General features: G+C 36.5%; 1 protein-coding gene across 2 annotated transcripts in view; it reads right to left on the bottom strand.

Moving 5' to 3' along the window:
• Positions 1-13,419, bottom strand: part of CA8 (carbonic anhydrase 8) — a 53,727-nt gene that overhangs the window by 36,252 nt on the left and 4,056 nt on the right. For both annotated transcript variants that reach the window (XM_042786189.1, XM_032994870.2), the window contains exon 3: positions 12,515-12,639. In XM_042786189.1, the coding sequence (XP_042642123.1) occupies positions 12,515-12,639 (125 nt within the window). The remainder of the gene's footprint in view (positions 1-12,514; positions 12,640-13,419) is intronic.

Below are 13,419 nucleotides of genomic sequence, written 5' to 3'. Positions count from 1 at the left end.
AGTGGAAATACTGAATTATTTGCAGCACCTCAAGAAACACTCTCACAGTTGCTGCGGTGAATCTCTTGTGCTAGAGAAGTACTGACATAGGTAAACCATACTGAAAAAGAATAATAAAAACATCGCAACATCTAATATTAAACAGGAATCTGTGTCCTCTTTGAACAGTCTAATCACATGCAGTAGCCTCATTTCATATATGACAGAGAAGTACTGGTCCATTGAAAAAAAATGAAATTAACAGCAGCAAGTACTGACATATGGAAAGACTCAAAAGACTGAAGTTACAAAGAGTAAGCTAAAAAGAAAAGTAATGGGAACCATAAAAATCCAACTGAGTGTTCTTCTTTCTGTTCCAGCAAAAGAAGCCAAAAGGTTAAAATATAAAAAAATAAAAAAATTAATTTAAACTTAATAAAAAAAGGAAAAACAGGAAAAACAGGTCAAATCTTGTGACCCTTTTCTAACCAGAGATGGACTAACACTTCAAAGAGAGGCTTAATTTCCACTGTACACGAGGTTAGGAAACAGGAGGAGAACACAAGGAGGATGACACGAAGCCAAACACCACTGCAGTTCTCTCAGCCCTCACAGGGAGGCAAAGCATGGCCATAATCTATCTTCATGGTTAATGCAACCACAGTGCCAATGTCTTCACCTACCTTGAGTTTCTGTGAAGGACACCAACCTGAAGAAGGTTTTGCAAACACCACCCACACCCCTTTTGTTCAGGCCTTGAACAGAAGATCAAAATATCTCGTTTGCCCACAGAAGCTGCCGACATGTCACATTAGCTTTGCCTGTCTCTTAGGAAAATCATTGGCAAAGCATTGAAGGGTATAGGGGAAACTGAGGACGCTGCAATTTGTAATTTGTGTGTATTTATTTTTAATTCCTGTTTGAAAGCATATGCACTGCTTATTTCTATTGGCATGCACATGAGATGAAAACAGGAATTAATCAGAAATTAACATTTTCCCAAGTGTGATAAAAGTATACAGGCTAAGAAAATGAATGAAAAAGCCAAAGTACCCTTGTTTCTAGGTTGCTGACTTGCGGTGTCAACCTAATCAGTGAGAAAATTAAAAGCTACGCAATTATTACTGTCAGATTCATAGGCCAGGTTCTTTGCTGTGCCAAGTTTCTGCTCAGTGTGTGAAGCAAGGAGCACCACAGAGCAGGTGATTGCTCCCTGATACCACATCTGGCCCCAGCAAACATGTAGGCTGAGGTGCCCTAGGTTTGCCCTTACCTGTACTAACAGGAAAAAGGCTTTTTCTTTCCCTTGAACTATGCAGCAGGAAGGAAAAATCGAGGATTTTAGTGCAGGGTTCTCCAGTCTGCTTTTACTCTGGATTCTTGCCAACCTGTGTGGGTGTATGTGTGTGTCTGCATGTGCTTTTATAACTCCACAGTTAGAAAGCAAGAAGCTTGGAAAACTGGCCCTTGATGAATAGTTGATGATATTACAGACTAGCAATGCCATCAAGAAGACAGAAAACATGAAGTGCTATGGGTTAAGTATTTAATTCTGGAAGTGTTATTTATATGACTAAGCATTTAATATAAGCATGTCCAATTCCACAAAGTGTTGGCTGCAATCTGTTGTCTTGGATTTAAAACCAGACTGTTCGTATGCAGAAGGATTTAAATCACTGATTTAATTTTCAACAATTGATTCTCTAATGAGGGCAGAATAAAAAACACTCCTTCCCTGCTAATTTACTAAGTTTTATTAAGAACTGATCTGAATCCCACAGTTCCCTCTGTTTCAAAGCTAAGGGTCTCTCTAAAGAAATAAGAATCTGCAGCTGCATATCACCTACTTAAGTCATAACCTTGACTGTTCTCTAGTTAGAAGTTGCTCTTCCATACTACGCTCCTCTAGGAAACTCAGTCAGGTTTTTTCTGTAATGTTGTCTAAGCTTCCATGGAAATAATAACACTCATTATGCATCTCCACCAGTTTTCTGTTGAATTGCAAGTTTGCAGATTGCACAATGTAGTTCATATTTTTCTCCTCTCCCACAGTTTCATAAACTCCCCAAATTTTGTTAAACTTTTAACTGTTCCTCAGTCCAGTTCATTACGTGGTTAAATGCTGGCACAGCTAGAAGGCAGGAATGACCCGTGAGACTATTCTCTCTGACAGAAGTACGGTCTATGGACTAGGGCATCAGATAGCCCTGTGGTTAAATTGCTGAACTGGGATTTACAACCTAAAGTTTGGTATTTTGGTACTACAGTGCCTGAAAAACTTACTAGAATTCAAGCATCTAGGAATCATGAGTCAGTTCTCTGTCAGTTATGAACAAGGCAGCATGTATGACCATGGCCAAACAAGTTAATCCCTTTGAACCTGTACTCTACCAGTTCATTGGCAACAGCAGACCTTTTCTCCCTCACACTGATGTTTTAAGGATTACATTATTTGTGCTTGTGAAGCACTCAGGCATGATGGCAAACACTTGTCAAAGTCTTCAACTGTTTTCAGCTCTTAGGTGATCTACAAGTTTCATCCTTTACCTCTTAAGAGCCGCATGTGTACCATTTGCACAAGTAACACAAAATTTTGGGGTTAGCACCAGAAAGCTATAATCTCTCTCAGAGTATTCACTCATGCACTGGGCCCAATTTAGGAACTGGTCCTGACTCAAGAATGCAGAGTGGAAAGTGACAAAATAAGGAATCTCCTTTCCCATCCAGCTTTTTCCACAAATAACAGGTCTTAGATAGAAAAACAGTTAGACCCAATGGTTAGGGTAAAGTGCCAAGGAAAAACAAACAGGAGACCCACAGCTCCAAGAAACTGAAGCAAAATGCGAGCAGAGTGCCAGCAATGATCATGGAAGCAATTAGAATAAGATGTACAACTGAAGCAAATCACATCAAGGGCACACAGCCAAGAAAAATAGCAAGGAAGAGACCTGAGCAGCCATCTTGTTGCACTCAAACCTGGGTTTAAATCCTCTTCAGAAGTCCCATCTTCTAAGTGACTACACAAGCTTTTCTCCCACAGAAGAGAGACAACATACGTAGCTGTCTTGTTAGAGGTGGGAATGGGGTTTGGAATAAGGGATGACGTGACAGCAGCCTCTATATCCATGAGTACAAGCACTGTCACCAAGACGCTTGTGTGAGGAAGTAAAATAAGGAGAAGGCAAAACTGTAATTCTGTTCAAGGAGTGGGAAAGATTCATGTCTTTTTAAAAAGAATCAGAAGATATATTGTTTCCACCACAGACAGGAATTGCTAAGAGCCATTTTATTCAAGGTCACTTGCCTACCTGCATGAGAATGCAGTGCCATCAAACCTGTTCCTACAGGCTGCAACCGAACATTGCATCCTAGCCCGGCATAACTGCATGAAAATTTGGTGCAAAATGTCTGTTACAGGCAAAGCACGAAGACTGTCTGCAACTTCTGGCAGAACTAAATCAGTAAGCTGAGGTAAAATGGAACAGGGAGCCCAGATAAGGGCTCCCCTCTTGAGTCACTCCTCATTTTCTTATCCCATTTCCTTCACCCAACTTCTCTCCACCTGCAACATTTCTCCTTAGAAGAGCTTTTCCTATTCTGCTCAGTCATTTGTAGTTTGGACCATTTATTTCATAAAAGTATACTGAAATTCTCCATCCTGGTAGAAATTACAAATCACAGACTATTGCAACAGCCACCTCAAAAGAGTTTTAGGTACGTATGATCCACAAAGCTTCTCCACACACAACTAGCTGTAAATAAGATAACTCTTAAAAGAGAGACAAAGGATAAAGAAGCTTCAGTATAGACTGTTAATGCCACCCTTCTTTGAACTGGTGTCTTGCAGCTTGTACATCTTCCATAATCCAATAAATAAATTGCAGATTTTGCACAGAAGGGAAATCACATTTGCTACCTCTCAAAATGTGTACAGCTCTTCCACAGACCTTAACTGAGCATTTCTCAGGTGCTAGCCAAGCTAAAAGCACGTCTGTGCTAGCACATGAGACCATTTTTGCACCTGCTTTCATGAATCCACAATACAAAGCACGCAGATGTATTCCCTGAAAAATTCAAACTATATGTGACTGAGCAAAACAAGGGCCAATCCAAGCTCATGTTGACAAATCACCTAGAAACAAAGTATACTTCAGAGTCTGCATGTGCCTATTTAGGTCAAATTAACCCTCAACCACAATAAAAATATAATACTGAAAGACCTTAGCAACTAGCAATCTCCAGGAGTCATAAGCTGCTCACATGTGCTTTTACAGTAGTGGTTAATTTTGTTTTTATCTTGTTGCTGGTTTTCTGTTTCCCAGTATAATGGGAGGGGATGCAGACCTCCCATCTTTGTACCATTATTAAAAAAAAAAAAAAAACAACCAAAAAAAAAAAAAAAACCACCGAACAGAAGTCACGACAATTAGGATACCATGGAGCGTATGGTACATATTAAAATGCAGAAAAATACTTTAACACCTGCACATATGGGGCTAAGATCCCACATAATATAATTCACTGACAGCTCTGGAATTGGTGCTAGGACCAGTTTTGCCCATGGAGTGCTGTGTAAAGCTAAGTATTGCTGTTATGTTTGTAAATGGCATCTACATAATGTATAAAATATTGTTTCTGTATAAATCATTGCCAATTTGGAAAACAAAAGTGAAAACATCTGCTTAGATATTGGCCTGATTTTCCTGTGTTTTTTCACAATGCTGTCCTTGAAAATGAGATAATGTCCAATGGGCATATCTACTTTAAACTATTATTAATCTGTTATTCATAATCTGCCAAGGATATAGTTATTACATTAATGTCATCATTTTCTTATATTATGCACTGTTTTAATCATGGCTCACAGTATTCATCTACAATGATTCAAAAATTTAGAAAACCGTCCAAGCCTTTCAGTAACAAATTAATTTTCCACCAGAAAATTTGGATAATTCCTGAGCAGAGTTCCAGACCTCAGCACGAAGCAATGTAAACCCTTTAGGAATCTGTTCTTTTTGCCTCCTGTTAAATTCATGACTGCCTAAGCAAGATATTCTTCATTGAAAGGTTTTGTGCTGCCAAAGTGAGCGGAATGTATTAATTTTTTTTTTTTTTTCACAAGCAGGTAATCAATGCAATCAGCTAAAGCAACAGGATTTACTCCTTGGTTTAAAATCTTTTCTGTTAGGGTTTATGACTGGGATCATAGTCCCATTAAAGCTACTGGCAAAAATCCACAGATAACAGAACTGAGCTCACATATGAGAAACTACTGTCATTATGGATTAAATCCTGCTTGCCATTCACACCTACCCAGTCTCACTGCAGTTTGCAAGTCTCTGCATAAAGAGGGAGAGACACGCTTGCATGCACACTATCTCCCAGGCCTTCTATTACAATTACAAATACTCTGTTTTATTTTTTTTTTTAACTCAGTAAGCTAATAAGAAACTGACTAAAACAGACGGCAAGTTTAAATAATATTGGCAAAGAATATTAAAAAGTTGGCAAAGAATGAATTTTCTGTGTTGAAAGCATGATTCCTCCTCTCAAGAAATGCCAGAAGGGGGATGCATAGTGTGGAGGTCTCTGGTTTCAGAGCTGAGCACAGGGAAATCCCCACACCGAAGACGGTAAAGACTTGAGCAGGTAAGTATAATGTCAACAGCCTAACCAGAAGCCCTAAAGCTGTAACTTTGTCTGATGAGATTCTCAGGCAGGCACCATATCACGTGAACAAAGGAAAACTTAATGGTTTAAATCAGATCAAGGGTAGGATATGTTTTTTGCATTATCTTTGATTTCATTGCAGCAGGTATTTCAGTAGCTCTGAAAGAGTCTACAGAATGTATTAGTCTGCTCTTCATTACACAACAGAAAGAAGCATCTTTTGTTTTTCCTGCACAGAACTGATTCTGGTCCCTCAGGCAACTGGATTTCCTTCTGTTCTACTCAAAAACTCTACATACAAATACAATACAAAATACAATAATACAGTTTTTAATCTTCCTGCACATCTTGGAAACATTTTTTAAATGATTTGCTGCCAATCCTCTTCTACTGAGAGCTTTCACATGGTTCACAGCTAGTATAATCCTACATTTTAAAGAGGATGGATTACAGAGAATATCCTCCTGTATATTACAAGTGGTGAAAGGAATCTTTTTATTTTCTCAGATACAGTTTTATTTCAGAACAACTGTTCCCTCATGGTCAGATTGTGCCTTTGGTCACACCACCACTTGAGTAACTAAGAGGAAGAGACACCTTTAAGGCATAATTTTCTTTGTTTCCCTTCACTTCAGAAGCAGTGGAAACTTTTATCTTTTTTCTTTTCTTTTTTCCTTTTCTTTTTTTCTTTTCTTTTCTTTTCTTTTCTTTTCTTTTCTTTTCTTTTCTTTTCTTTTCTTTTCTTTTCTTTTCTTTTCTTTTCTTTTCTTTTCTTTTCTTTTCTTTTCTTTTCTTTTCTTTTCTTTTCTTTTCTTTTCTTTTCTTTTCTTTTCTCTTTCTTTTCTTTTCTCTTCCTTTTCTTTTCTTTTCTTTTCTTTTCTTTTCTTTTCTTTTCTTTTCTTTTCTTTTCTTTTCTTTTCTTTTCTTTTCTTTTCTTTTCTTTTCTTTTCTTTTCTTTTCTTTTCTCTTCCTTTTCTTTTCTTTTCTTTTCTTTTCTTTCTTTTCTTTTCTTTTCTTTTCTTTTCTTTTCTTTTCTTTCTTTTCTTTTCTTTTCTTTTCTTTTCTTTTCTTTTCTTTTCTTTTCTCTTTTCTTTTCTCTTCCTTTTCTTTTCTTTTCTTTTCTTTTCTTTTCTTTCTTTTCTTTTCTTTTCTTTTCTTTTCTTTTCTTTCTTTTCTTTTCTTTTCTTTTCTTTTCTTTTCTTTTCTTTTCTTTTCTTTTCTTTTCTTTTCTTTTCTCTTCCTTTTCTTTTCTTTTCTTTTCTTTTCTTTTCTTTTCTTTTCTTTTCTTTTCTTTTCTTTTCTTTTCTTTTCTTTTCTTTTCTTTTCTTTTCTTTTCTTTTCTTTTCTTTTCTTTTCTTTTCTTTTCTCTTTTCTCTTCTTTTCTTTTCTTTTCTTTTCTTTTCTTTTCTTTTCTTTTCTTTTCTTTTCTTTTCTTTTCTTTTCTTTTCTTTTCTTTTCTTTTCTTTTCTTTTCTTTTCTTTTCTTTTCTTTTCTCTTTTCTTTCTTTTCTCTTTTCTTTTCTTTTCTTTTCTTTTCTTTTCTTTTCTTTTCTTTTCTTTTCTTTTCTTTTCTTTTCTTTTCTTTTCTTTTCTTTTCTTTTCTTTTCTTTTCTCTTCCTTTTCTTTTCTTTTCTTTTCTTTTCTTTTCTTTTCTTTTCTTTTCTTTTCTTTTCTTTTCTTTTCTTTTCTTTTCTTTTCTTTTCTTTTCTTTTCTTTTCTTTTCTTTTCTTTTCTTTTCTTTTCTTTTCTTTTCTCTTTCTTTTCTTTTCTCTTCCTTTTCTTTTCTTTTCTTTTCTTTTCTTTTCTTTTCTTTTCTTTTCTTTTCTTTTCTTTTCTTTTCTTTTCTTTTCTTTTCTTTTCTTTTCTTTTCTTTTCTTTTCTTTTCTTTTCTTTTCTTTTCTCTTCCTTTTCTTTTCTTTTCTTTTCTTTTCTTTTCTTTTCTTTTCTTTTCTTTTCTTTTCTTTTCTTTTCTTTTCTTTTCTTTTCTTTTCTTTTCTTTTCTTTTCTTTTCTTTTCTTTTCTTTTCTTTTCTCTTTTCTCTTCTTTTCTCTTTCTTTTCTTTTCTTTTCTTTTCTTTTCTTTTCTTTTCTTTTCTTTTCTTTTCTTTTCTTTTCTTTTCTTTTCTTTTCTTTTCTTTTCTTTTCTTTTCTTTTCTTTTCTTTTCTTTTCTTTTCTTTTCTTTTCTTTTCTTTTCTCTTTTCTTTCTTTTCTCTTTTCTTTTCTTTTCTTTTCTTTTCTTTTCTTTTCTTTTCTTTTCTTTTCTTTTCTTTTCTTTTCTTTTCTTTTCTTTTCTTTTCTTTTCTTTTCTTTTCTTTTCTTTTCTTTTCTTTTCTTTTCTCTTTTCTTTCTTTTCTCTTTTCTTTTCTCTTCCTTTTCTTTTCTTTTCTTTTCTTTTCTTTTCTTTTCTTTTCTTTTCTTTTCTTTTCTTTTCTTTTCTTTTCTTTTCTTTTCTTTTCTTTTCTTTTCTTTTCTTTTCTTTTCTTTTCTTTTCTTTTCTTTTCTTTTCTTTTCTTTTCTTTTCTTTTCTTTTTTCTTCTTTTCCTTTTCTTTTTTCTTTTCTTTCCTTTTCCTTTTATTTCCATAAAATAGCACTGATGCTGTTATATGGTTCACTTTCCCCTGCTGTCTTTCCTGTCTTTTTTGACTGTAAATTGATTCAGCCTGGCACTATAGTATGCTGTGTTTATACAAAGATTGGGTACAATGGGACTCCATTTTTAGCTGCTGCTATTTTAACTTTGTTAACAACAAAAATAAACAGCAGTAATTTGCTATTCATGTCCCCCTCTATCTCCCTGTTATACCTCAAAGGTAAGGGAGAGAGTCAGAGTTCCCTTAGATCTTCATTTGTTCTTCCTCCTTCTCCAATCCATTCTCCTGGCACTAATGAGAGGAATAAAGATGTCAAGTAGTTCCTCTCTTTCTTACACCTAAATCAGGTTCAGGTAAATCACATGTATAAGTGTGGATTTTACTGCTCTGTGGAAACGTGTACTGTAAAGCAGAGTCTAATCTTTGGTACCTTGTTCCATTTGCTGGCAAGAAACAGTCTCTCAGTGTTAAGATCATAACTAGATATTTAGCACAAGCATTGGCCAAATCAGCTTTGGCCAAAAGGCAAAGCAACACCATTTACGTGCAGTAGAAGTACTTGGTGGGAAAGATTTCTGGAGAAAGTAGCACAAATGTCTCCTTCCAGTTTCTGGCCAAAAGGCAAGAAGGGACTTCATGCTCTTGTTTTCATGGAATAGACTGGAGTGTTGTACTGATACGCACAGCCCTCATTTGTATAAAAAGATGTGTTACAGTATTTACCCTTGACAACTCTTTATTGTTTTGTCCTGCTTTCCTGACTGATTGCAAACACAAATGTTTTAGTGAAAATGGTAACACTGGTGTGTTACTGTCAACATTCTGTTTTTTTCAGTCAAGGTGGAAAAAATATCTTTGCTGAATAATAAAAATAACAATGAACTCCCCCCCCAAGCCACATGAACAATGGTTTTCAGCAGTGTGAATTGTTTCAATAAGCTGTTCCAGAGGTTACATAAGCTTAGCAGTCTAACCCATTTCACCATAAGGCTATATATCCCAACCACATGCAAAGGCCCCAGCTGTCTATTAAGAAATAATAGACATTAAGAGACATGGGATATTACCCAACTAATACAGGATATTGCCTAATATCTATAAAAGCAATTACAGTATCAAAGGTGAAGAGAATAAGGAAGTAACTGAAGAGTGTCTTCCAAATTTTGAAAAATAAAATAACACTCTTTTTTAGTCATCCTTTGCAAAGATCATTACTCTGATAATCTGAAGCTGTTCCACAACTATGTAGTCCAATGTAATAAAATGAAGCCTTGCAGTCTTCAGTCGTAAAAAATCAAACTGCTGCTCCTGTCAAAACATAGTCTTAGATAGTCATCTCAGATAGATCTCTTCAAACTCAAAGTTGGTTTCTGTAGAACTGCTTGGGGTTTATAACAATGTAATGGAATATATAATCTGGGCCTAGTTTGTTGTGTTGTTAATGTACCCACGTAAATCAAGCACTGATGGTTTTTATACTACTGCTTATCCCCTTGACTTGTCTTCCGCCCACAAAGAGAGGAGAACTTAAAATCCTTGTCATTTCCTTTGTAAATCATTTCTAGTTTCGTAGGAAAACATCCTACTAGATTTGCTCCACTGGCAGAAGACCAAAACTTATGCACTTGGTGCTCAACATATTTCTAGGCATGCACTTGTGCACAAACAACTGCCAGTTTATTTTGTATTTAGTACAGGATGAAAGCATAAACTACACCAGACTGTTTGTATGTAGCCAAAATAGGCACCCACCACTGTCTGCATTCAGTAACTAACAAACCCAGCGAAAATCAAGCCCAATATGCCTTCAGGATACAGTGTTTTCCAACACCTGTATGTTGCTGGAACAATGCTAATGTTAAAAGTTAAGAAAGTAAGATTTCCTGGTCTCTTGATCAGAATGATTCTTCTTCACAGAAAAAAATTAGATGGGGCAATCCCTGGAATGGAAACAGAAAGTCTTCCATTGTGGAGGCTCAGGCGTACTACTTCATAAACATTTATAGTCGTCATAAGCACCTGTTTTATTATTGCCCAAGTATAATATTTGATTTGGACAATTTGAGATTGAGTTAATACAGCAGCTCTTTGTGCATATAGCAGAAGGAAATGCAATTCTGTTGAACAAACTGCCCTGCACTTTCTTGCAACATGGGGCAGAAGATGATGAACTGGCTCAGCCAATACACCTGTGTGCAACCGACCTTGGATACGACAAGGAACGCTGTCATTTTCTGTCAGAAGAATTCATCTGCATAAGGATCTGTTTACAGAATTAAACATTCACACAGTATTTGAAGTGTATTATAAGTCACTTATTTCCTGCTACAGAATTTTTGCATCAGTAACAGATCAGGGTCTAGCTGAAAGCTGCTCTGATGCAAGAGACAGGGTAACACCAGCTTGCTCACCTCCAGGTGATGTTCTTCAACTGTGCCAGAATTCTGTTTGTGCAGCTGCCATGCTGCTTTTAAAGTTGGTGAAGAATTAAATCCCTTCATGACTGATTAAGTTTGCTGTTTTGCATCTCTGGGTCAAGTATATTTTTCTCTAGACTGATTTGGAGTAGAGAATTCTGGGGTTTCTGTACATTATCAATAGACTGTTCCCACATACCACCAAGACTGTTTACAGTGATCCTTAGCAAACAAGGAGACCCTTGTAGACTCCCAAGTACAGCTCTTGATATAGTTCACGTCAGTATTTCTTGATCACCACGTGCTGGATCAGCCTTGAGGAAAAGCTCTAAGTAGAGCTGTTTCATAAGGAACATAAGCTACTTCCTGCCCCGGGGGAGCACTGCCGTATCTTGAAGGTCTTACTGCCCATATAAATCATGGTGTATATATATTATGCCAGGTAAACAGGATGCAGAGGTGATTCCTCTTCTTTCCCCTTGGTTGATGAGTCTTCCCCATCCAAGGAATTTTCCTGCACTGCTGGGCTCTGCCTGAAATCAACCTGCAAAGAGGACCTACACATAGATGTGGCACTTAGGGACATGGTTCAGTGGTGGACTTGGCAGTGTCAGGTTTGCGGTTGGACTCGATGATCGTAAAGGTCTTTTATGAATGAAATGATTCTATGATTTTATTATTTGCCTCAACTCAACCTGCAAAGCCCTTATGAGTGACTGTATATATGGGGTTTTTTGATGGACCAGTTCAAAATAGCAAACAGCAGAGACCAAAATCTGACCCACAACTCTTAAAGAAAGTACCTGAACAACCCTAGGAATTAGATAAATCCACCAGCTTTTTCCATTTAGCTCTGCAGTAGTTGCTCTAATACTTTTTATATCCTTTCCAGTAAAGCAGTTCTGTTCCAGTAGTCTGGCACTCACAAATGTAATGCTACAGTAACAAATTTCCTAGCACTGAACAACACAGAGAAAAAGGAAACAGTTTCAGGCTCATGAGGGATTATGGTAGATAAATAAGGCAAAAAAAACCTCAAAGAGCTCTGGAAAAATCTTGAGTTTCTTTAAAACGGATAGTGCACAACAAATTAAATAAAAGATGCAAAGCTGAAGTCAAAAAACATCAGGGTTGGTATCTGTTAAAACTAGTCTTGCAGCCCAGGGTCCAAGGGATACTCCAAGCCACTCACTAACAAGTATAATCACTGGGACGGTGGGAAGTGAAATAATATGATAAATGGCTGCTGGAGGGCAGGATAAATAGGTCCTAGCATTTTGGGTTGCCCAGGAGACCAAACTGACACCCCCATGAACAGCTCAATTTTTTCAGACTGCATGAGCATAATTTTGTTTCATAATTTCATCATTCATTGAGATATTACAGAACATACCCAAGAATATCACATAATCTTCAATTTTCAGGTATGTAAAGCTGTTTCATGAACAAATTGCTCTACACTTACTCCAAATTTACCTAAGCTGTTCACCATGGAAATATTTCCAGTGGCTAGTTCTCCCCATCTATAGCTACTAGTCAAGGTGACATAGGAAGAGTTGAAATGGCAGATTTTGTTAGAACGCTAGTATTATTAAAACAGAAGTTAATAATTCTGCAAGTTAACTTTATGACCAATTAATCATACGATGTGAAGAGTGCTGGAGGCATTCTATTCCAGATGCATATCTTAATTTACCTGCGGTAAAGCACACCTCAACAAGACAACTTTGTGGTTGAAATATAAAGCAAGGAAACGCTGAGCTTAAAGAAACTCTCTTTTGAACTACCAGGAATTCAGGGTGTGAAATCAAATCTTTTGCATTTAGCAGATGTTATGCAATGCAGCGTCACTCTTACCTCCATGGGAAAGGCCTTAAAATTAACCGTGTGTTCAGAACCACGCTGGTTTTCTCTTCCCCAGTGAAATCGAACATCGTGCAGTTCAAACTCATGTCCTCGAGGTAATGGTCCCCCTAATAGCACTGGGAAAGAAGACAAATGGTAAGGAACTTGGCTTTCGAAGCAAGAGAAGCCACTGAATGTATTCTCCAAATACAGTGGGGATATTGTTGCAAGCTTCTTCATTACCAGCAGTACTAGAGTGGAGAAGAGTGAAGTTGACAGACTTGACATCCTTACTTTTGAAGTACCGTGCAGGTACAGAACGTAAATTCAGGCACTGTTGCAAACAACAGTGAAACTGCTGTCATGCTGCACTCTTTGTTTTATAAGGCAGAACAGCTGGTCATAACACAGAATAAAAACATTGTACCTTTATCGGTCAGAAGAGTGAATATGTTTATTGCTTTTATCAAGACAGTATCTGTGCACTCTTAACAGATGGTGGGGGTTCTGAATTGAACTGGTAACTACCTCCAACTTGTCCAAATGCTTAATCTCTGTCACCTATATTTGCTATGAGTCACAGAAACTGATAGAAAACTTTTGATTGCCAATATTTTGCTAGGTAAAGGTGTTCAGTCATACACCACCTGTCAGGCTTCTGAGATACAGAATGCCTCCATATCCAAATATAATCAAACCTACACACAGGAGCAACAACATACCTAGTTTACTTAAAAGCAGCTTCTAGGCAGGCATGGCTTGGTTTTTTACCTCAGTTTTTTAAACATCCAGAATTTCTTAAAAGCATCTGTCCACAATTGCAACACACACACACACACAATTTATATAGTAGCTTGATTCTTTTGCAGTCATAGAGACTTCCACCCTAAGTAGTAAAAGTGAGCAGTCATACCTTG

Source organism: Tyto alba, unplaced genomic scaffold, assembly GCF_018691265.1.
Source record: "Tyto alba isolate M040663 unplaced genomic scaffold, T.alba_DEE_v4.0 Super-Scaffold_9, whole genome shotgun sequence".
NCBI classification, from domain to species: Eukaryota; Metazoa; Chordata; class Aves; order Strigiformes; family Tytonidae; genus Tyto; species Tyto alba.
Note: the sequence above shows the minus strand (reverse complement) of the source record. Positions and strands in the feature narration are given on the sequence as shown.